The sequence below is a fragment of the Pyrgilauda ruficollis genome, unplaced genomic scaffold, assembly GCF_017590135.1.
Source record: "Pyrgilauda ruficollis isolate IOZ18807 unplaced genomic scaffold, ASM1759013v1 scaffold23, whole genome shotgun sequence".
In the NCBI taxonomy this organism is placed as follows: Eukaryota; Metazoa; Chordata; class Aves; order Passeriformes; family Passeridae; genus Pyrgilauda; species Pyrgilauda ruficollis.
This window is the reverse complement of record NW_024522539.1, coordinates 10,829,418-10,854,438: the sequence shown is the minus strand read 5'-3', so window position 1 is coordinate 10,854,438 and position 25,021 is coordinate 10,829,418. Positions and strand designations below refer to the sequence as shown.

General features: G+C 37.9%; 1 protein-coding gene across 3 annotated transcripts in view; it reads right to left on the bottom strand.

Moving 5' to 3' along the window:
- Positions 1-174: 174 nt before the first annotated feature.
- Positions 175-25,021, bottom strand: part of DMXL2 (Dmx like 2) — a 48,435-nt gene continuing 23,588 nt past the window's right edge. For all 3 annotated transcript variants that reach the window (XM_041468986.1, XM_041468987.1, XM_041468988.1), the window contains exons 18-44: positions 23,126-24,805; positions 22,716-22,826; positions 21,868-22,037; positions 21,214-21,311; positions 20,888-21,053; positions 19,661-19,925; positions 17,979-19,066; positions 16,700-16,891; positions 15,895-15,971; positions 15,495-15,625; positions 14,596-14,844; positions 12,835-13,016; positions 12,398-12,528; positions 11,818-11,903; positions 11,379-11,580; positions 10,070-10,187; positions 9,218-9,280; positions 8,737-8,823; positions 8,536-8,657; positions 7,740-7,878; positions 6,764-6,824; positions 6,561-6,688; positions 4,915-4,992; positions 4,232-4,323; positions 3,607-3,659; positions 2,779-2,996; positions 175-1,646 (exon numbers count right to left, since the gene is read on the bottom strand). In XM_041468986.1, coding sequence (XP_041324920.1) covers positions 1,437-1,646; positions 2,779-2,996; positions 3,607-3,659; positions 4,232-4,323; positions 4,915-4,992; positions 6,561-6,688; positions 6,764-6,824; positions 7,740-7,878; positions 8,536-8,657; positions 8,737-8,823; positions 9,218-9,280; positions 10,070-10,187; positions 11,379-11,580; positions 11,818-11,903; positions 12,398-12,528; positions 12,835-13,016; positions 14,596-14,844; positions 15,495-15,625; positions 15,895-15,971; positions 16,700-16,891; positions 17,979-19,066; positions 19,661-19,925; positions 20,888-21,053; positions 21,214-21,311; positions 21,868-22,037; positions 22,716-22,826; positions 23,126-24,805 — 6,197 coding nt within the window. In that variant the 3' untranslated portion in view covers positions 175-1,436. The remainder of the gene's footprint in view (positions 1,647-2,778; positions 2,997-3,606; positions 3,660-4,231; positions 4,324-4,914; positions 4,993-6,560; positions 6,689-6,763; positions 6,825-7,739; positions 7,879-8,535; positions 8,658-8,736; positions 8,824-9,217; positions 9,281-10,069; positions 10,188-11,378; positions 11,581-11,817; positions 11,904-12,397; positions 12,529-12,834; positions 13,017-14,595; positions 14,845-15,494; positions 15,626-15,894; positions 15,972-16,699; positions 16,892-17,978; positions 19,067-19,660; positions 19,926-20,887; positions 21,054-21,213; positions 21,312-21,867; positions 22,038-22,715; positions 22,827-23,125; positions 24,806-25,021) is intronic.

Genomic DNA, 25,021 nt, shown 5'->3' with positions numbered 1-25,021 from the left:
TCTGTTAACCTTGCACTTGTCAAGAACAGCTGAAAATAAAATGTAAACAGCTAATCTTTTTTATTTCAGTACAGTCTGAGGTCAAGTTAAAGCTAACTCAGGAAGTATCCAGTCAATGTACTGGAGATTTAGATAAATCTGTTTAAATATAAGAAAGAGTTCTAGAATGGGCTGTTTCATGAAATAAAAGTAATTTATTTAACTTACAAAGGGAAAACTAAACAGTGACATTTACCCTTCCTTCTTTTCATACTTGTCCTACTTCACAAGCTGAAATTTAAAATCACCTTGGAGAAAGGTGCTTTGTATTCTAGTATATCTTACAATACAGCACAGACATCAAAATTTCATTGGAGGAATAAGAGAATAAGACAGTTTGTTAACATTTAAATACACAGACATCCATTCCAGTCCTTGAAGAACATGTTTTTTGTTTACAACAGAAAAATACATCTGACAACAGTAGCTAGTTATATTACAAGCAAACAATATTGAACTCTGCATAGTTTATACAATATACTCTGGTAATAATTTAATTACCAGTTTTATCCACTATTTACTAGCTGGCCACATAAAGCCTGACATTCATCTGAAATGTGGCATTATATGCTCCATTGGTATTCTTTTAACAGCTTCATTTAATGAAGTATTTTCTGGACAAATGATTTTCAAAACTCAAAGCTGACTAGAATGCTGGATGTCTTCACTACAAACATTTAGTGCTTACAATACATTCCTAAAGTAAAGGCAGGTGTCCAATAGAAAACATAGCTCAGAAAGAAAGGAAAATACTGTGCAAATTAAACCCCATCGCATTTAAAAATGTATTGATGTGCAAGTTACAGTATCAACTGTGCAATAATACTAACTGGGAAAAAAATCTCAGCATAAAATGATACATCTCTCACAGTACGTCCTTGATTGCACATGTTCCACGGCGTTTGCACCCATTACACTTCCTGCAGAAATCAAATACACTGAGTACCCTTAATTAAAACTAAACTATTTTACAATGAGAAGTTGTATACATGCTTCATTTAGCAGGAAATACTGGAATAAAAGTAATCAGAATCACGTCAGAAATGCTTACTGACTTGTAGAGCCACAGTGCTTGTGAAGTGACTGACAACTGTCAGGATCTTTACAACACTCACAAAATGCAGCTTGTGGGTTACTGAGCAATAACCCCTCCACGACCAACAATACTGGGTTGAATTCCTTGCTTTTACAATCCAGTACATGCATTTCCTCCCCAGTGATCCTTATGGGCATATTCAAAATATACCTGTTGTAAAAGTGTTGGTTTTCTCCCCATAATACTTAATGCTGCAGTAACTGATTTGAAAGGAAACACAATGTTTTCTTTCCACAGTGCATATCACTGTTTTTAGCTACTCATAGGGACATGACAGAAACCAGGATTAGCTCACAGAACGCTACAGAATGTCAAAAATGCCTGAAGGTACATTGAAAGCATTGGGAAGAACCCTCATTTTCAGTGTGCCATCTGCTCCACAGGAGAAGATACGATTGCCTTGCACAGTCTCAATCTGGGTGACACCAGCACCAATATTCCTGAAAAGGGATTGCTTAGCATGTTCATTTTTAAATGAATGAATTAAATTGTAGCCGGTCAGTCTCCACACCTGTATCAAAAGAATGACAAAAGGAGATGAATATTAAAGGATTTGTATTTTTCCCCCTAATGTTTCAGATTCCTGGCTGTTCTAAACTCTACTGAGAAAGATAAAGGATATTTTTTGTTGCCTCATTTCAACAATTACTACAAGTCCAAGAGTCCTGAGAGGCTGCCGATGCAGTGTAAGGCTGCCTTACTGTGGACTAGCTGGGTACTGGGCAGGGTGAAGCTTCCCTATGTTACCTGATCAGAGTCCTTCTCCCAGCTGCCCCCCATGAAAGCTGCAGAAATGGAAAGGTTGCATTTTCATTCAAGATGACTACTGTCAGCTTTTCAGCAACTGGAAATGCTTTTCTGCTAAGGAATGCTACAGAGAGTAAGCTGCACAATTAATAAGAGTGCAGAGTGGTAGGAAACACAACTGCCTGTTGTGTCCTAAGCAGCAGGAGCCTCAGCAAGGTCAGGCCATGAAAGCCCTTGCAAAGCAGTCATCCAGAAAAGGGAAGAAACTGTATTCACCTTCCCTTTACCATGTTGCATTTCCTTCCCTTAGTGTACAGGAAAAATGGCCCTTAAAAGAGACTGTATTTCTGTGGTGGGTTTTTTTGTTTTTGGGGTTTTTTTTTTTTTTTGGTGTGTTTGTTTGCTTGTTTTGTTTATTTGTTTTCATGTTGGTGTTTGTTTCTTGCTACTCTGACCTCTCAGTAGCTGTCTGGGGCTACAGCATCAGGATAAAAAAATAGAACTTGGTGATACAGAAACTTTACACAATGTTGAAGTCGCTGAGCGCCCCCTGTGTTACAAAGAACTGTCCAGCAGCAAAGCCAGAATATTTTTAAGTGAGAGAAAAACAAAGGTAAGATTTCAGAACCGTGCACGTTGCTTTATCCACTTAAAATCAGTCTCACAACCTTAAGACGACTACTCTTTAGTGGAAGAAAAAACCTACTTGCTTTAGAAGCCTAGCAGTACATTTCAGTTTACAGAATAAATGTAAAGCAAGCAGGCTATACATCAAGTGTAGGTTTGGGGTTTTGAGGATTGTTTTTGTTTTGTTACTGCATTTATCTGGCTATTTAAGATAATACACTTCTCCAGCCAAACACCCTCCTCCAGAAGCCAGCCCCTCCATGCCTTACCTTCATGTTGCCTTCAGCCGAGCCTGTAACAAAGTAGTCCTCGGAAGGATCCAGTGCAAGGGCCTTAACAGCTGACTCGTGTGCTTGGAAGGTGAACAGGATTTGCCTCTGTCTGATGTCAAAGATGCAGATATATCCCTTCCTACCTCCAGAAATGAGCAGTTGATGCTTGGGTGCATACTGAAGTACTGTGGCACCATGGTCATGACAAGTGAAGGCTGAAGAAGAAGGATGTCAGAATTGAATAGAATTGAAACTGTAAGTAGCTCTCAATCTTAAAATGCCTTTCTTCTAAAAATTGCCACCTGAATATTTTCTAATTTTGCAGACACAATCCTCCATATGGGTAATGTCTTATCAGCTGACAGCCTAGTGGTCTTATAAGAAATACCTAGATCTAATGCACAAGAAAGCATGATGTGCCGTGTAAGTTACCTTAAAATACAGGGTCATACCTGAATTTAAAATCTGAGAAAATATAAAATTCATTATATGAAGTACAGATAAATTCCTGATTTAGAAAAAGTAGAGCTGATCTTGAACCTGGTCTAGTGAAAGGTGTCCCTGCCCATGGCAAGGGGAGTGGAAAGGTGATTTTTAAGGTCCCTTCCAACCCAAACCATTCTATGAGGCTCTTCATACTTTTCCATATAGAGCAGATTAACATCATGGTAGAGAACATGCAGAACCGGGTGCATGTATTAGTGTGCAACACAAACATAGATCTGTTCCCCAGTACGAGGTTTTCCCCTTGTCCCACCTACACACATAAGCTGTATTTCCTTAGTCAGTAAGAAGCAGAGGTTTAATTTTCACCACAGTACTTACCATGTATAAGACTGTTACTAGATGAAACTAAGGTGTCCCAGAGGCACACATTTCTGAGGGAGAAAAAAACCAAAATCATTATGGCCTATTGCCAAGTGACTCATGGGGTGACATGACTTCAAAAGTGCTCACATTTTATGTCAGTCTAGAAGGCAGAAGTGAACATTCTGCAGACATTGGAGAGCATTTGCAAAGAACTAAGAGTTTTTATCATTTTCTTTGCTCTTTTATTCTTCTTAGTGGAACTATACCTTCTACTCTTTAAATGTGCACTTATCAAAGGTTGTGTCAAATAATTATAGTTATTCTTTTCAGAGAAAAAGAATTATCTTGCTTTGCTGAACAGATTTTTACCCCCAGCAACAGCATCATGTCAAAGTAGTTGCATTGGGAATACAACCTGAAAAAACTGGTTAATTATTGACCACTCCTCACACAAACAAAACTTGGAAACAAACAATTGAAGAGATGATATTCAAAGAAATTATCCAGCAAGTTCAAGCCGTAATAAAACTTAGAACAATGAGCCTTAAAATGTCAGCCACACATTAATGCCCAAGAGCTTAGAAAGGTAAGGGAGATGAAAAAGTAGTTTTGAAATTCTTCATTGTTTCTTTAAACACACCTGTTATCATTGGATTGTCCCGATGTAGCAACTAGACTTGAGGAGGTTATAAATGCAAAGTCACTTGTGGTTTTACTGTGGCACTGCCAACTCTATTAAAAACAAAACAAACAGAAAAGTGCAATCTTACCAGTTGCTATTTGCATCAAAAGTAACTACTGTCAGTCTGATGTCGGTGATAGCAAAACATAGAGTCTTTGAAACAAAGCTTAAAAACTGACAGTTTGAAACTGAGAATGGATCAATGGACTAAAATCCAGTATAAAATGAAAAATACTACAATAAGTGACAAAGAACAAATCTGCAGTATAGTGTATGACAACAGCCTGAGTTTTAAATTAAGCATGGTCTTCATGTTAAGAAGCAGTAAAATGTATTGAAGAGTGTATTTTTACTAAGTTTTGGGGTTATAGTCGTTAGTTGTGGCTCTGATTATTAATTTAAACACAGGCAATGTTGAAGGAGTATTTGTAATTACACTGTAGCTTATGGTTATGGTGCAATTGATTTTGCAAAGATCACTGAAACTCTGCAGTTGTTTTGATGAAGTGTGCCAATTAAAATGCAGCAAAATCAAATATGTCTCATTAAAGTCGTACACTTTGGGCCTGTCTCAAGTTTCAAAGACTTTGCTTTTTCTCTACAATAATAATAAAAACAGTAAAAAAATTCTGTTTACTTACCAGGTAGGGCTTAGGATTTGAGGTGGTTTGGTTTACTTGCCAAATACTTAGAAAACCTTCACCATCAGCAACACCACACTGTAAGGAATAAACTGCATTTATTAGCATGGCATGGTGGTTACTGGATGCTTCATGTTAGTAAACTGCTGACTTGAGGGAAAAAGCCACCTGAACCACCAAACCTTCCCCTGCAAATTGAATATCAATAACAATGATTGTCAAGACAAAAATACCCAAAACTAGTTTAGAAGCCAAGTGAGTTCAGTGCTGATTGTTTAATGATTATTTAATGATTGATGCTCTCCTACATAGTCACTTCTTTTCTGGAAATGCAGAAAGCATGGAAACTTATCTTTCAAATCCTAATGTTAGATGCTAAAGCTAACAAAGGCATCATTACTCCATGACTCTACTTGAAAATGCTTTAAAAAGTAAGATGCATGATAGCATGCCATAAAAGCATGATAACAACAATTGTGGAAAAATTGTGGTCATGAATGGTAAGATGAGTGAGCTATATTTATTAACCAAAATTAATAACATTTAATATTGTATATTCTATGCAGCATGTTCTGTAAGTATTTTACAAAATAATTTTAGAAATATTGAGAAATACTTCTCATACTTTCTCTTTTCAGTTGGATTTCACAAATCCTGCCCAAATGACCTTCATGTGAAGCACAGCAACAACAAGTACATCTTAATTTCTGACTTAAGATTGATTCCCACATAATGGTAAGATTGCAATATCTCAAAGCACAATCAAAACACATTTTTATAGTAAGTTTTAGGATAAGTTTAAATGACATTCTATGCCACCTGAAAATAGATATGCTGAGAGATACTTTATATTTCCAGCTATTTCACCTTTGCTGTTTTATAGCTATGTACAGTCATGCCCAAACCTTTAATTCACATTTTATAGCATTTAACTATAATGACGTGAAATATTTTGCCAGTAAAAATGCAGACAAGACCTTTTAAAATAGAACAGGCAACATGAAAAAATGAAAAGGTGGGTATTCCTCCCAATTTCTTTCTCTACTCTTCTTTCTGGATTTCATATCCCTCAAAGAGTCACTTCTGGCCAAAGCATGTCTTTTTGCACTCTTTCTGCCCTCCACTCTAGTGGAGTACACTCACAGCCTTCAACTCATGGCCTGAATTATCCCTGTCTTCCATGTTCTTCTAGGTATTGCATTCTGTGAAAACTTTATCTTGGCCAGAATGCAAAGAGGGAGGCACTTCTTGAAGACCTGTGCCTATAATGACTTGATGATCTTGGGGGTCTTTTCCAGCTTTAATGATTCTATTATTGATACAAGTGTGCATCTATAAAATAAGGAATCTCCATAGTTTTTAAAAAAATATTTAATTTAAAAAGGTCACCACATGGTGTGAAAATGTGGCAATAGGATATGGGATAGCAGTGTGGAGCTGAGAGAAGAGAAAGCAGAATAAGGGTCAGGGTTTATTACAAAGCTCCCACATGCAGCCAAAATGCACAACACAATATCACTGTTCTAGGGCATCCTAAGAGTTCTGCATGGCAGCAGTAAAACTGCTTTAGAGGTCACAGCACACCCAAACGTTTCCTTATGAATAAAAACTCCAACCCCCCCCAAAACCCTAGATGTTGTACTTACCTTATTTCCCTGGGCATTGAAATACATCCTTGTCACCCTGGCATTCCCAGCCTGCTGGAAGCACACCAGCTGCTGTGGCCTTGTCCACTCAAACATTCGGACACTTCCGTCTTGTGCTCCTGTAAGATCTAATATTAAAAGGTGATCATTAATAGTACAGTATTTTGTAAAAACTATAAATTCCATACTAATGATTCACTTACAATACTGATGGACTGGATGTGAAGCCATTCTCTTGACGTTATTCAGATTTCTTTTAATCAGCTTTATATGAAACAAAGAAAAATGAAAATAATTTAAAAAAAGACAAACACACTAATCAATTTTGTGTATACTATTTTGTGTATACTAAGTGTCCCTTAGTTAAAAAAATCTATTAAGCTAACATTATTTGAGTGGTCCTACATCAAAATTCCCATAAGAAAGAAAACTGTTGGTGGTTTTTCACAAACAGGATGGGACTGCTGGGATACATTTCTTGAGCTTTATTGAAGGACCAGTCTCATTACACAGTTGAGACAATTGGCAGATGGCAACAGCTCATGTCTTGCCAGCAGCAGCCAAAGATTTCTTTATTACAGAGCATTTTAAAAACTTTCTAGCCAACAGCATATTGCTAAAGCTTACAGACAATTGTTCTAGCCAATCTCTAAAAGCACATGTACACGTGCTTCACACAATGCTTGTGGGTATGCTTTCTATTAACAAGACACAATACTTTATTATTAAGCGTAAAACTTTCTACTATCTTGCTAAGCATATTTTCTGCAGTCTTAAGGTCTATCTTGGCCAAGCCTAATACTTAAATTATTGTTTAAAGTCCTTGCTTGCTGTACTATTGTAACTTTTCTACTTTCAGACTTTGCAGCTGCAGCCAGCTCTAATTTCACTCTGTTTCTAAGGCCTGCTTTCCCAGCTTTCTGAAAGTGTTCTTACCTTTACTATTTCCCACAATAAACCACCCAGACTGACCCAATATTTTCTATATCACAATAATTCTGTGCCATAGTATATGAGAAAATGCTTAGTTTTGCCTTCTTTTTGGCCAGGTTTTGGTTGCTGTTGGCCTTTTATGTCAATACTGGATTGACATATGATAACTAATGCACACTAGGTCTCTCTAGTAAAAACAGATGATAAACACCTGCTCTCCTGAGCTGCACACACAGAAGTACTCACCACACCAGCTCCAGTGCTGGTTTGCCCCGTGCCTAGCCAGGGCATGGATGGAGATGGCTGGATCTGACTCACTCCAAATGATGGTGCACTTGAAGGAGCCAGCGTTGTGGTAGAACCACGGAAGTCAACGTCATCGGAACTGTAAAAGAACAGTTCTGCTTTAAGCAAAAACTTCTTTGCTCCTAAAAATCTTTAATTATTTGTCAAGAACCTAATGGCAGTGGGTAGAGGAAGTGACAATAATGAGGCTATAAACTGATAGTTCCTGCACTTATGCAATACAAATTCTATCCACGAGCCCCAAATCTATCCATGTTTAATCTCAAGAGATGATTTCAGTACAAGAATATAAGCTTGTAATTCCCTGAGGAGAATATTGTTGGGTTCTCCCTGACCTGTGTGTGCAGTGTGCAGGGAGCTGGTACAGAGGAGTGCTCGCTGCAGCTGATGCACTCACAGCTCTCAGCACAGGAATGGAGGGGACAGAACATCCAGCATCAGCTACCACAGCTGCCCTCCACACTGCACTGATGCAAGGGAACTGCAGGGTGTCCAAGGTAGCACTTCCTTCATTACCTTATGCACCACATGGGATTTCACTTCACTGTGCAGTGCACACTTTCCTAAAGACAGTAATTATTCTCTTGCTTTCCCTCACTTGCAAAGCAATCTGAAACCTACTGAAGAAGAGTAAATGTTTTTTGTGTGCTCCATTTGTGCTTACACAGGTAATATAGACACAGCCTCACAGAAAATCAATACTCTTATTAATATAACCACAAAGAAACAATCCTACCTTTTAGACTCTCTGTCATATTCTTCCCCAATCCATATAAATGACTGAGCAGCCAGTAGAGCTGAAATATCAAGTTCTTGAACATCATGTGTAGATGCCAAAACAATTTCATTGCTGTTTGCCTATGCAGCACAAATACAAAATTTATACTAACTATAATTAAGATCGTTTATTACATTTCTTGTAGTATTTGAGGCTTACCTTGTTAACTGCAAATGCCATTATCATATCTGATTCTTTGTGAATGATTTTTGCTTTTCCTCCAGGGTATCCAAGATCTGCTTCAACCTACAAAACATTTAAAAAAAACTTCAATTAGTGTGAAAATGCATTTTTTAGTGATACATTCAGAGTGCAAAAATCTATACAAAATTCATGCAAGAAAAGTTCAGTGGCCTTAGCATTGTTTCAGTAGCTAAACTTTAGACTTCTCATACTCTTTGGTGTTCTAGTAGCCAAAAGTGATATTTGAGTGTAAGAAACACAAAGTTGTGTGTGCAACACTATTTACAAGGTGTTCACTCATCCCAATTATCAGGACATCCGAAGTTAGTTCATGGATTAAAAGCCTGTCACACAGACTACACAGAACACACAGCTTCTGTTAGTCACATTAGAAAAGAAAAGCCAGTTCCACAGAACTTTTAAGAATGTGCTAGAGGTTTGGGAGAAGGGATACTACCTTGTTTTTGTGATCTTCTGCTACGCAGTTTTGTTTGACCTGCTCCACACGATCTTCTACAGACTACATAACATCACACAGTCACAAACACAAAACACATGCACAAACAAATATAAAAAAAGAATGAAACATTCCAAACTAGATTTTAAAGGCCACTCTGTCAGTAAATGATGACAAATGTATTTTTAACTTTTTATAAAAGGCACAGAAACTAAGACAGGAATCTAAACAAACTCACTTAAAATGTAATGCGTCCTAGATGAACACAAAATGTATGATATAATAAATAAATGGAGGAATAATACACACACAAACTCCATACTTACAGGAATTCTAAAAGATATTAAATAATATACTTATTTCCCATGATATTTATGTGTTTGCTTAAATTTTCAGTTAGAACATAGCAGTTGTAACTGGTACGATTTGTAAAGCCCCATATTATATATTACTATATAATATTACCTTTATATGTATATATTACTCATGCATATATACATATACACAAATGAATAGCACATTTAAATTTCTTTTTCACTATGACACACCAAAAAAAGAAAGAATTTTCAAATTTTCTTTGCTTATTACTGTTATTGCAAATGTTCTGTTTATTAGGATAGTATTCCAATACATAAAGGTGAAATATGTCTTGTTTAAAAATATTTGGTTCAGTTGATATCCCAGTCAACAACATGGCAGTCGTGTTGATTTTGAAAAAAAATCTAAACATTGTTAAATGAGAGAAACTGAAATGTCAATGAAAAATGGAAAGAAAAATTAAATACTGTGGAGACTGAGGAACAGTTATAATTGAGCTTTGTTTTTAAAAAAAAAGTTATATCCTTTCTTTACCTCACTCTGCTTTCTTTTCTTTGTGAATATGTATCTTATGAAAGTCTCCTGAAGAAGTTCTTGTTTCACAAGAAAATGCCAGAGCCTTTTTGCTGGAAGAGCTGAGTAATCTTTTGATCTGCATAAAACAGAAGAAAGAAAGAAAGAAAGAAGCACAGAGTATCCTGAGTTAGAAGGGACCCACAAGGATCACTGAATCTAACTCAAATCTAACAATTCCACTGTGTGCCTGAGAGTGTTGACCAAATACTTTGGAACTTTGTTGGTGGTGCTGCACCCACCTCCCCAGGGAGCCTGCTCCAGTGCCCAGCCACCTCCTGGGTGAAGAAGCTTTTACTAGTTACACACCTAAGCCTCCACTGACACAGCTTCAGGCCATTTATTCCCTCAGATCCTGTCACCAAGGATCAGAGATCAGTGCCTGCCCCTCCTCTTCCCCTCACAAGGAAGCTGCACCTGCAGTGAGGTCTGCCCTCAGTCTCCTCCAGGCTGAACAGACCCAGTGCCCTCAGCTGCTCCTCACACAGCTTCTCCTCCAGACCCTTCACCATCTTCACTGCCCTCCTTTGGATCCTCTCTAATAGTTTTATATCCGTATTATATTGTGGCACCAAAACTGCCCCAGCACTCGAGGTGAGGCTGCCCCAGTGCAGAGCGGAGCAGGACAATCCCCTCCCCTTGCCTGGCTGCCTGTGCTGTCCCTGATGCCCCCAGGACACACTTGGCCCTCCTGGCTGCCAGGGCACTGCTGACTCCTTTTGCATTGTTGACTCAGTTGTAGTTTAATATATTGAGAAAAGCAAGCTATTTTTGAGTTGAAAACACAGTTCACTATCTGCATTTACAGACACCTCCAGGCATGACACTGTCTAAACACAAGAGGATTAGCTTTAAAAGGACCTTAGTACAACTGTCTTTCTCCTCCCCCAGACATCTGCATGTATTATATAACTCTCCTGCTGCTGGGATAGAGTGAGAGACAACTGCTACTGAAGGAATAGTAAAACAGGTTGAATAGGGTGTTCCCAGCAGCAGCCACTGCCCTTGATTCCTACAATCTCTGTTCTTTCCTCATTTACTTTTCTTGTTGCAGCTGTGAGAAGTGCAGCAGAGGAAGTAAAAGCTGCTGCAGGAGACAGGCAGCTGCATAAGAATGAACAAAGGGATGTGGGAAAACGGTTTCTGTAAAACATTGGCCACTAGACCTAAGAGCTAGACAATCTTGTTTGGCTGTTTAACATGAGGAGGAAATGCTCTTTAGAATTTCTGTGATCAAAGAATGTGCTTTTGCTAGGAAAAAAATACTTACTTGAATGGTGTGTTCTCAGGTTCAATCATGGCTTTATTGCGGAGAATAGCTGGTCCTGCCCCTACACCCAGGTCACTGGGGTAAGTATTGATGTAGTTTGGAGGTGGGCCTTCAAACTGGTCCATTCTATCTTGAAGAATCTGTTCCCAGTGTTCTAAATTTTTTATTACAGCAATGCCCAATGGAGATGTTACAGGCAGATCTAAACAGAAATATTAATGAAGTAAGGCTCAGAGAAAAAAAAATTAAGCTACAGTGAATATAAAATCCCCATAATAACATAACCATCAAAAAAAAATTTGAAAGGAAATGTACATGTTGGCAATTGTAATAAATAATATATTTAATTATTTTAATTTTAAAGTTAGAATTAAAACATGAAGTCTGACAGAAAGCCATATATACAAAAAAATAAAAGGTAAAGCAGGATTTAGCATACCAGTGAATTCCAGACCAGCAATGGGAAAGAAGTTTTTAATGTTGTGCAGAACTAATTTTACCATTGTCAGATGTAGAAGAGCCCAGCTGCATAAAAAGAATAGATTTAGTCATGTTAAAAAACTATTAAGAGTTATCTACAGAGTATTTTTCTTCTTCAAGTGAGTACACAGGTTAGAAAAACACTGTAAAAAGGTAGTATTTAACCTGCACCTCATTGAAAAACTACATGCTTGAATCAGCAGTCTAAACTATTATTCTAGAGCTGGCATTGTGCTACATTATTTTGAGCCTTGAAAATGAAAATGGGTTTTCTCAGTTCTTTTCCCTTCCCCAAAAAACTGCAAACCACACAACTTTAACTTCCTAATCCCTTTTTTCTGGCAAGTAAATGAGGAACTCTTATTGTGATGAGAATTTGTAATTTCTGTAATCCCATTGCCATAGACAACTCTGCCCACAGTACTAAAATTGCTTCAATTATGTTGGATGGTGCGGAAGATCCGTAAGTTTTTTCGAATTTGGAAGCAAAGGTAGGCATTTGACAAAATTATTCTGCAATAGTGACAATTTCTGCTGACCTGTAAGAATTGGCATCAGTGTGTTCCTGGATCTGAACATCAGAGAGGAAAGCATCGTCCTCTTCCTCATCACTGTGAATGCTTTCATCAGAATCATATATAACACCACTGTCTGATAAAGGGAGAAAGGGCTGCAATGCAAAGCAAAATTCTGTATAAAAACAATATTCTCATCTCTTCTCTGACTTCACTTATGATTCCCATAAAGTTTAAATGACAGCAATTTAACCTCTAAGTCAACGCCCCTAGAAATACAAGTAATTAGAGAGGGGGGAAAGTGTTAATCACCATTACTGACAAGAGGCATGTTTTGAAAGTGAAGTAATAGACTTGTAGGCTCTTTATCATCAGGATAATATTCTGCATCTTACTACTGACACTGCTCAAAATTTTCACTTTATTTTTGTCCTTTAAAACTTAATGGAATTTTCAATTACCTTTGCCATAAAATAGTCCCACATGCTGAGTTCTGGAGGAATAAACTTTTCTTTGTAAGAGGGTCTTTCTGCAGGTACAGGTGGTGGCACATTGCTGTCTTTTACTGGTCTTCCTGGCACCAGCATTCTCATGTTGAACCGACGGCGGTGTTTATCCATTTCTTCTGATGGAAGAGGAGGTGCTAAATTCGGGTAATTAAAAAAGCTGATATTAGTACTGCATCTTTAAAATGTCTGTATTTTATAACTGAAGCAACTAACACCACTGTTATTAGTACTAATTTCTACTCATTTCGAATCAAAGCCAGCCTAAATAAAGTAAGTGTAATCATAAAAAAGTTTCATTATGATAAATTCAATAACTGTGGCATTCAGTTGGATATATTTTGAAAAATACATTTTACATTTGCATCCTGGATTAAGTTCTTAGGAGATGTAGCTTTTAAAAAGTCTTTTAGCTGAAAAATTTCTCAAGAAAGAAATAAGGAATCTCAGAAACTTTGTTGAGAAATAATGGAATATGTAAAATATCACTAAACAGTATGCTGCACAACTAGCAGTTACTCAAATATAAACCAAGGAATTCTTAGTGTAGCAAAGAAAATATCTGAATAGAAAGACAGACTTTTTGACAATTGAAGTCTACCTGCAAGGGTTATGATTTAAAATGCCTTAATAGTAACCAAAATATTAATGTGGAATTTGTTTTTCAAAGTGTTATTGGCCTGGCAACATTGAATATTACACTTACTTTATTACAAGGGAGCTAGGTATTTAAAAGCTATTCTGTTTGTCCAAAAAAGCCACTACCAACACTAATCTACACTGCAAGTCTTTACAAACCTTCGTTACCATCCTCTGAAACATCAGAAGCTGTAGCAGCTTGAAGGTTAAAGGAAAACAGAATACATCTCAAATGAACACAACGTACAGAAATTATTTATGCTATTACCTTATGAAAATAATTGCCCTAAATGAGTTTAACTTATCTCATGAATGACAGATACCTGTTGTGCATACTTGTAATGGTGCAATGCCTCATTACTGTTTGGTTTTATATTCTGGAGAGAGAATGTCTAATTTTTGCATAAGTTTCAAGCCTATTGGTGATTTAAAAGTCTGTGTGATGTGATTTTCAGTGTTGCTAAAGTTTATCACAAATGGTTGTATCTGTCTTTGTCTTCAGAGTCTGAATTCAATCTCCACTTTTGCTTTTCCTCATGCAGCATATTAACACTTGTTCATCTTTGAAAAATCATGGGTTTAGTTGGAGCTTACATATGCATGAGCTGTTTTTCTGCCAGATGGAAGTTGTTATTTCTTCTCTGTGGTCTTGTGCTAGGTGAAATCTTACCTTGCACTATAAACTGATTTCAGAAATATTGTTTCCTACTTACTGCAGTCATTAAAAAACAACACTCATTTCCCATTAAAACTCCATAGGTATTAACACTGATTTATATCACCCCGGGTTTTTTTTCCCCTAAAAATAATGGCTGAAATTCCTGAAAAATGTTATAGATAAGCACCTACAATTACTATTATTACTATAATAACTATACAGTTTTAATACAAATTCAAAATGTGCTGTATACCATTACAAAGGACAACTGTGAGGCTGTTATTTGTTTCAGCTTTTTCGTTAATGTGTTTTCTTGCGGGTAGTTTCTTAAATTCTGTTCTTTAAAAGGAAGGAAGGTTCACCTACCAGAAGAGGCACAAAATGCACACCATTAGCGTGACCTTTAGGGAGCAGCGTACCTGGGATGTTCTCAGACTGCCTGCGGGGTTTCACGAGCAGCTTGACTCCCCCTCCAAAGACAGCAGCCCACATGCGGCTGTTGAGCGGGTGCGCCGCCAGCCGGAACAGCTCGTTACACGAGTTGGTGGCCAGGGCGTGGATCAGCAGGCTCAGGTACACGGCTACAACAGCTTCACACAGCAGGATGTTCAGCTTTGGTTGGTCTTCATCCTGAGCTGAACTTAAGAGGTTGATAAGTGAACTCACACCTGCAAAGAGGAAAATTTCTGGGATTAAATGAGTAGGAGGACAAATGGACAAAAAGGAAATGTTTTACCTCTACACTTTATGGTAAACACTAGTAGCCACATGATGCTTTTATTCAGATGAAACATCCTATTAACAGTTTCCTTAAAATCAAAAAGATCAAAATTATAAAAGGCCTTCTTGGGTCTGGGAATTTTGCAATGCACTTCTCTGCATATACTATGGGCAGTTCAGTGTGCCTATGAAATTCCTGCACCATTTCCACAGTTTATGCTTGTACATCAGAATTAGCTGCTTTGACAGCTATACCAAGTACAGCATACATGTAGGACAGTACTGTGGAGACAATGGAGGTAGCATTGCTAAGGGGTTAGGCAGACTGGAGGAAAACATTTTGGGGTGACAAATTGTCATTGTCATTTATCCTAAAGATCATCATCTCTTCTTCAAGCAAGATGTTTGCCATATACAAAGTTTATTTTCATTTGTTTTGATACATGAAGAAATGAAAGGCTGTTACTATTTTGAGAATTAAGTTAGAAACATATGTCATTGATTATCCACTATTTAATCTCTCATACAGGACAGTGAAATAATTCTGGCACATGGAGCTGGCCCAGTGGAGCTAAAAGTAACCTTATTTTAGTCTCACCAGGCCACTGAGCAGGAGATGAGTTTGGAGTTGCGTGCTCTTCGATGCTTTCTGTCCTCAGTCTGCGTCGATCACTCAAAAGCAGTCCTTGATAAACCATCCCAGTAAACTGATTTGCTTCTGTTTGACTGCTGCATACAAATAAATTTTTTTCTGATGAGAAAGTGAGTATCCCAAGTGAGAGTGACATCATATTTTCCTACTGTTTACTGAAAAACCCTGAATGGTTGTTGTTATTTTATCTGTGTAAAATTGATCGGGCGTATCAAAGTTAGCGATGTTTAATGTGTAAAAGTATCTTTACCCATTAACAAACATTTAATCCCTTTTTAATTCACATGCAGGAAGAATTTCCATTTAGGTTGCACAAATTATACTGCAAATGTAGGAACCTCTTTACCTGTAGCTGTGGCTGTCACATAGTGCTTGATAAATGGATGCAGAAAGAGAAGCTGCTAAAGAATGAAGTGTGTACACCTAAAATAAAGAGAACCAATGAGCTATATGTTTTATATAAAAGGTGAGTAATATACATTTCTTTCTAAAGGATATTGGAAATGTGTTCTGCAGGACTGTCCTAGTTTTAAAGCAAGTGCAAGAAATAGTAACTGAATGTTACTTTAAGTTTACAGTACAGTGCTTAGAAAATCACAACTATTTGTTCAAGATAATTTGACGGCAGTCAACACCTTCAAATATTATGTCAAGATAATTAACTTGATTCTAATACAGAACAGCCACAGTAAATGAGCATACTGAAGTAGCAATTAAGCACCTCCTGTTATGACAATGAATTTAATGGAATGGTTCCTGGAAGCTGTACTATATAACACTGCAGTTCAATGTAGCAATACCTACTCAATATACATAAAATACAAAAAAGTTTGTGTAGTCATGATATAATAGTTTTATCTAAAATCTCTTTCCTTACCTCAGTTATGTGCTTAATAAATTCCATTAGTCTCCAGGAGTAATAAAATAACTGGTTTTGCCTCACAATGCAACAAAAACAGTCCAGTTCTTAAAAAGAGGAAATGCAAGGATTTCTTGGAAAGTTCAATAAAATCCACAGTGTGAAGAAAATGGTACTGTCCAACTGTTAAAAAAGTATACTTTCCTAAACTCACCCTGTGCTCATTCCTATCTTTTCCTGCTATCTTTCCATTTCATCAAACATTAGGCCTTAGATTAAAGCTATGAATTACCTTGACATCTTCAATATTAGGATGTGGTGGTGATTTCATCTGCACAATAGTGTAAAGTATATCATGGATGTGGTTGTTTAAGTACAGCACAGGATTAGCAATCACAGTTTTTGTGGATGCTATGCTTGCTGAAAGCAGTGGAAGCGTTGTGGGTAATGGAAGCGGAGACTGGAGTTGCTTTACAGTAGTTTCCTGTTTTAAAAGAAAAGATTGTATTTAAAATCATTGCTTTGAAAAAAAAAATAGAGAAAATTTTACATCTTAAATATATTTCTCAGATTATTTATCCTCTTCCATCGCTGTCTACTCAGTACAGACAAGATTTTACTGTCAAAAGCAAGTTATTATTTACTATAATAATTATAAGGTTCAGACTTGATAGCCATGTTTGCTAGAGCACATTTTGATTTCATGCAGGAAGAGTATTTTCATGTAGTTCATTAGGAAGCGTGGAGATCATCTGTTAAGAAACACTAACTAAAAATGTACTTGCAGTAGCACAAGTTGGTACAACTGGTCACTGGTCTGAGTTTAGGAACAAAGCCAAATTTGTACTTACCTGAGTTTCTCAAGGGGAAACAAACAGAACTTAAAAAGAATTCTTTAATGTACATTCTAAGCCAAGTACCACCAAAACAGCTGTCTGTTGCCCCTGTTTGAAATTGGAGAAATCTAGCACTAGAGCATGTGGAAAGACTTTCCCAGCATCAGATTATTTGCTGTAGCTCAGTGTAGTAGTTAACATTTGCTGTACAATATCCCTTTTTGTATGAAATGTAGAAAATGCTATAACTGAGTAAAGTGAGTAGTACCCTGTCTGACTTTATATTATTTGTTGAGCCTTGAAGCTAACACCCCGTTCCTTCTAGTTCCTTTGCATGATCTGTAGAGGTCTAGGAATGAGATTTTGTTTTATTTCAGTAACTGTGAATTTAATTTATTATATAGGTACCTAGAAACTGTGACCAAAATTATGTCATAATAACACATACAATGCTGCAGCTACAATACAAAACAGCAACATTTATATTCCATAATCATAAGTAGCTTGATCCTCAGTGTCACATGGCAGATTCTTCAGAACCAAATAATCCATACTGGGAAATGCAGCACACTTAAATAGCAAATTCTTTCTCCAGGAACATTAAAATTGTCATGACCATTAGACTTACAGAACATTACCAGAAACTATCTAGGCACAAACTCATGCATTTGACATAACTGACAGTCTAGAACTGTTCGCATTCGTCAGTAGAAATGAATTTTGAATTTGCTTTACCTGCTGTGACTCCTGCAGCAAGAATTTCAGCTCCATCCTTACAGATGCTAAACCTCCACCTTGTGCCCCATGAAGACTACAATAACTGAGGAAAACCCTGAGAAGAGCTTGGTTCTTCTGCAGCCACCACTTCCTTCTCTCAGCATGTTCTCGCTTTGCTTGTAACCTGCGTCTTTCGATCTGGTGCCGTTCGTACGAGCCAATGTCTGGCTTATCCATAATATCTTCGGGGTCAAGCAGATCCCCATTTACTTTGGTATATGTTTTACAGTAGTCTTTGTCCCCTGTGTCGTGGTTGCATATTTCATGCATAGCAGCAATCTCTTTTTCCAGCCAGTTGTACAGCTGAAATCTGAGCTTTCCTCCATCCACTTCATAACCTGTAGCCAAAGTCCTCAGTTCAGTCATAAGGATTTTCAAACAGGCTCTGAATTTCAATTGCTCAGCAATAACATCAACCTCAGTGTCTCCTGCCTCAGAAACCTCCCCATGTGGTGTTTGAGCCACGCTGGTGTCTGAGGTCCTCTCATCTTCACTCTTAGAATCAGACTTTTTCATCATTATCCCAACATCCTTGTCTTCTTCATCTGATCCATTTTTGTCTTCACCCCAATCAAGAGTAAGGGGCTCATCATCAAATTTTACTGCTGGTTGACTCCAGTCAAATTGTGCTGAAGATTCTACAGTGCTCCCCAAAGCAAAGGAAGTTGAAATGGGTTTTGACCAGTCTATATCACTACTTCCAGCACCATCCTGTAGGGCTTTGGAATCTGAAACGTCAGTCTGGATTGAAGGACTGGATGAATCTTTTTCTCCAGCTACAGTAGACTTTTTTCTTATTTTTGGAATTTTGGAAAGGACTTCAAGGGCTAGTACAGGGCAGCCCACTTTAAAGTGAGCATTTGCAGTAGTGAAGAATAATTTTCTTTCTATAAGATTAATTTTATCAACAAAGCTTTTCTCAGTTTTTAGACCTAAGGTGGCGAGAGTTCCTTCTGGGGAGCTGAAGTATCTTCGGATGAGCAAAGGGTGGGTCCGAAGATAGTTGTAGAAACTGAACACCACAGGATTGCAGGATTTGACAATAACTGAGGAATTAAACAGATATGACATCCATTGAAAATGCCTTTTAGATAGTATGATTCTGTTTTGCAGTTATTTCCTGCATTAGAGGTTCATCAAAACACACAAAGACAATTTTGGGTCTAGTAATCAAAACAAAATGAAATAATTACTTATTCTCCACAAAAAGAATAAAGGTATGAGCTGAATGAGTAGAAAGATACAAATTCTATCATTTGCCTCGCAGTTATATTGCACTCAGCTAAGCTATAAGGCAGCTGAGAAGATCATCCAGGTAGAGATTTCCCCAAGGAAATTCCTATTGGGAATATGAAACCTATGTAGCCATCTGTCACTTAACATTAATCTTGAATAGATGGGATAGAAAATCCTGCTACAATACTGCTAATTCCTAGAAGTAAGAATAAGAATTTAAGTTCCCTGGAAAAAAGACCAACCTGCATTCATTACTAAAGAAGTATTGTATGGAAGTGCCAAACAAAGACAGCTCTCCTGAGCTTAGCTGACAGCAGGAACTAAGTTTCGTGTTAGAGGGTTGAAGACCCTCTCTTCTTTTTCTTAATAAGTTTGCCCTATCAGATTAATATTTTTTCCCTTACCTGGGTTTTCATCATCGTCTTTGGGTGTTTGTTCCAATAATGTATCCAGTGCTCGTGTGTAATCTTTCATTATCCAGTATGCAATGCTTCTCAGAAACGGATCAGAATGCAACTTAGTACAGCTGAATCCAGTTCCATCCTTCTGGCAACCCAAAATCTTTTCATAGAGAATGGAGGTGTATGTGACAGAGGTTTCAAACTCTGATTCATACAAACGAGCAATGACCATGGCCAACTGGATGTCTTCCATTTTCTCAAGGCACACCTATGATAAGGAGTGGGGAAAAGGTTGTTTTATAAGGGGAGTTCTATAAAATAAAGTGAATAGCAATATATGTTTACAGAACAGATATTTTTTTCTCCTCTTATCTGTTCTTTGAAGTATAAATTAATCTTCAGGTCAAAAATGTGGTAAGTGATAAATATCCAAGTAACATTTTCTGCTGTTTGGAAAGAGGTATACTTTTCTCTATTTTAGGGATTTTTAACATGCATAGAAGTACATAGCATTAAAAAATAATATGGCAGAAGATAAGGATGTCTATTTTTTTTCCATCTAGTAGAATAATTGCACCCTCCAACTTTCATGTTATTATGTCACTGGTAAGATATTTTTCACACCATCTGATGTAGAGGAAAATACATTCTCAAGTGAAGACAAACATACTGAAAATAAATAGGCAGATATTCTAAAGGTTCTCTAAATCCCATCCTCTCCTGAGAGATACTGCTTAGCTTATGATCCTTCTCACAGCTTCAACCTCCCTTGTGGCAAGCAGCAACATAGCTCCACTAAAAAGGGATTCCAGAACTGCTTCACAAGAGAACTCTTGACTTTTTTTTTTTTTTTTTTTTTTTTTTTAACTTAATATTGTACCAAGAGGTCATGCAGAATGGCTCAAGGCTGAACAGAGTGCTACAACTTAATTGTGCTATTCAAACAAAGTTTTGCCAGAAGGGTCACAGTTCCAAGTACTCACAAGAGTACTTCCACTGAGGAATGGTATCTGAACAATTATTCTGGACTTCAAAGCAGCTTCCCAGTTGCTTTTCACAGTACTGTGGAGGTAAATGGTATGTCTGCAGGGCAAAAGGGGGTCCTGTGTGGACATACCATTCCATTTCTGCTGCCACAAATTGTGAAAACTTTATCAGAGGACAGCTTGTAAGGATGCAGTAACATAGGTCAAATTAGAAACTGAAACTTAATTTCTCAAAAGCAGATACCTCTATAGCATCTTTTAGTGAACCTGCTAGCAAGAAAAATGCAGCTGACTGCTCAAAACGTTGTTTTCCCAACAAAGCAAAAGCATTTTTTAAAGCAGCTTTACGCCATCGGTCTTCATTGAAGTTGTGGCTGAAAAAGGCAGTCATCTTTTCATCATGCTGGGACCTGTATAAAGAAATGCAATGTATAGAGCTATTTATTATGTACCTCAGCATACTATCACTTGAACAACATTACTTGAAATTAACTCTACTCTTGAATGAGTTCTGCTTTGCATTCCTGGTTCAATTAAGATTTGATCAAACTTCAAGTCAGCAGAACTCACCTAAACAGACCCCACACCACTGCCTTTTTCTTCATAGCAAGGTAAAAAAGTGCAGCATCTAAGGCATCGTTGTTCCTCTGGAACGAAGCTTTTGCAACCTGCAGTGAACAAAGCCTGCTATTATTGATGAAAATATAAAAGCTGCTTTTAGCTAAATAACCTGTGTTCTTTGTCACAGAGGATGGCCAGGTAAACTGTGTTATCTCTACAAAGCAACAAAGTAATTTCTGTAAGAATATTTTATTCCTATGTAACAGAGCTCTACACTGCAAATGTTTTTAAGAATCAGAAATACAGCACTATTGCAGATAGCAACCTCTCTCGAGCTCAGTGGGACATTAGCAATGTGCAAATAAAAATATTTTCTTTTAAATTGTTACAGTAACTCATACTATTAGGTGAAATTCCTCTGGCAATCCATTACTTAGAAATACTTAAGCTAATAACAGTATCTCTTGAATGAACACAGTTTGGGTTTTGTATAGGACTCTCATGTAATTGGATTTGGAGTACTAGGAGAATTGTTTTGCTACTGGATTCTTTGAATAAACTGTAATATTTAAAGATGTATTTTTACATTAGACGTCTTGGAAATTTAGCACAGTAGACACATCTAACAGCATGGAGCTAGAATCTGTAACCAGTAAAAAGTACCTTCTCAATGCACCTTCGGAGAGTGTTGATATTCCTGACCCACCAACCAATGCCCATAGCTCTCAGCTCAGACCACTGCGGGTCTCCCTTCTGGATAGCAGGAATCATATTGATCAACTCCTCCTCAGCCTCAGAATGGAAAGCCCATGCAAAATGGCAAGTTGACAGGCCTAAACAATGACATAAACCAATACAATTCAGAAATCTAAGAGTTGCTAATAAGCAAATGGAATATTTCAGGGATGCAAAGTGGGGTCTCCAACGCAAGAGCTGGGTACACCTGAGAGACACTGATTCCCCCAAAAGGAAGTAGAGCTGTTAAATGAACAGCTGAAGTATATTTTTGCTTTGCTTTTTTTAACTATGCAGGAATTGTATGTTGAGAGACTAAAGGAAAAATATTCTGTTATCACAGAAGCAGATCCATTTTGGGCCAGAAACCCTTCTCTCTGCTCTTTAGGTGGTAACTTTTTTGCTTTTATTGTGAAATAACTTGTGTTATTTCACAACATTTACTCAGATTGAGCAAAAAAAAACCTGTTGTGATGAAAATAATAGAATAGTCTTTAAGATAAAACCATGCTCATGTAAGGAAATTTCTTAATTCTTCTAGCAGAAACAATGAATTACATATACAATCTGTGTTGGGCAATTCATTCATGCCTCAAACTGGATAGGCCAGAATATTCTACTCTAGAGCTGCACTTTTTTTGCTATTTATAGTGTATGTAGGGAAGCCTACACCAAGCCTTTGCAAGATAATGGCCTTAATGACATAGAAAATTACTATGCACATAATAGAAATATGACATTATAAATCAAAGGCAAGCAGATGCTATGAGGGTTACCTTGGTGGAGCAGCTGGACACGGTACAGGGGAGGCAGGGATGTCAGCAGGCAGGTGTGCAGGCGCATGGCCAGCAGGTACCGAAGGCCACATTCATCTAAGGTATCTCTTCCTGTGCCACAGAAAACACTTTTAAACATGCAGCTGAAACATACAGTAGGCAGAGATACAAGCTATCATAACAGTGTGTGAGGAATGTATGTTTCTAAGGCTGCTGACAACCTGAACTACAAGGTATTTATTATGTATGAACTTCAAGTTCTTACTTACATCTGTTTTTCTTTCCTGATGTATCTAACCTGAATAAGTGATGCTAGCTTTCAGCTTTGTTATCCCAAAATACCCAAGGACTAAGTTTACCTTTGCTGAGAAGAAAAAGAATGTCAATTTAATAATATGTCAGTTACTAACCTGAGTAATTCTTATCTCTGTTCTCATCTAGTTCAGTGCTTGTCATGGCCACAGTGTCTGCCAAAGCTACAAGGAACATCTGCTCCAGTCGAGTGAGGCCTGGCAAACTTGAGTGCATCAGGTGGCTTGAAAGGACACTGGCATGCTCTCGGCCAAAGTAAGTTGGCCCATACTGTGACAGATTAATAACTTTGGATTTACTCTCCCTCTTTTCAGGCTCAAAATCTATAAAGTCTTCCGTTGTAACAGGTTGAATCTGGAACAGATCCGAGTACTGATCCTCTGTTTTTCTCTTTGCATGGTCTTCAGAGCCCTGAGGTATTTTAGAAGTTTCTTCGGCAACATAGGTGGCATCCTGATCAGCAGCAAGCAGTGCATACAGCGGCAGCGGGGGAATTGAGTCTATCTCTGTGTAGTCTCGGGTACCATCTTTCCCAGCAGTAATGGTATCCTTGGCAGTACTGCCACTCACACTGATGGTGCGAGAAAGATGGCGTTTAGGACCAGTCCCTTCTCCAGCCTCTGTGTCTTTGACTATTGCAACTTCTCCTGCAATGCATTTAACTAAATGCGACAAAATGGCTTTGGCTCTGCGAACTTTACCCAGGTCCATCAGTTCTAATAACTGGGTTGGATGATACTGGGGTAGAGTAGGTGAAAGAACATGAGCAGCTTCAAAGAGGCCCGCATCCTGAATTACAGTTGGAGTGCCAAAAACATCATCCACAATACCTGCCCCATCAATTACACTGGTCTTCTTCATTACTGCGCTTGTTTTGAATGGATCTTGTGTTGTTGAGTCTTCAGAAGGAAAAACATCACTTTCTCCATTAACAAACTTGACTGCGTGTTTCCACTGGGCATAAACGTGCATTTCACAGTCCATTCCCACCACCAGTATTCCATCTCTCACCCAGGACAGAGACACAGGCAGGGAAGGAGTGCCATCCACAGATGAAACCAAATCAATGGACCTCAGCAACACCCACTTTGACTTCACACCTTGTTTTATGCTCCCTCCTAGTGGCAGGGTGATGACAGCTACTCCCTCTTTGCTGCTGGTTTGATCTGTTACAATCCCTGAAAGCCTTCCATACATGAAGATGTTGGCACCCACTCCAACTGTCAGTATATGTGAACCATCTTCTTTTGAAACCCAGTCCAAATGCACCAAATGCTTGATACTGGGCACCAGGTATTTGTCTTTATTCAAGAAAGCATCTGACTTACTGTAAACAAATAAATTACTATCCACGCTGACCCTTGAGTCAAGTACACTTCCGACCTTAACTAAATCATCCAGATGAATTGTCTGTTCCAAAACCCACTCTGATCCTCCAGTAGACTCACATTCAAGTATACAAACATGCATGGAAAATTCTTTGGAAACAAACCCATTATGCTGTATGGGTTGTTTGTATGCTACTGCAAGACGTCCTGTGTAAGAACAGCTAACAGCAACTGGCCTTCCTACTATGCTCACTGTACTGCTGTTGTCTTCCCCTTCATCGTTCATTAAAGGCCATTTTCTCCAGTGGTATGTCTCCTTCTCCTCAGTTTTGCTGTTCAGGTCAGTCTCTACAGTGCATCTCCAGAACCGCACTCTGTTGTCCGAACAGGATGTTACTATCAAATAAGGTGCGAGGCAGACAGGGTATATTGATGAGGAACTCAAGTGACCTGAAGTCAGAACAAACATATTTACATTTAGCAATAGACTGTAAAATGCCTTTATGATTAAGGCAGACATAACACTGTCTACCTACTGCTAGAAAACTTTACAACCTGGTGTTATTTTTTTAATTTCGATTTGGAAAAGGGCAAATAATATCAGTAACAGTCTTGCAGCTTGAACATTACCTATCATCTGCATTTCTGGTCATTATTGAAAGAAGA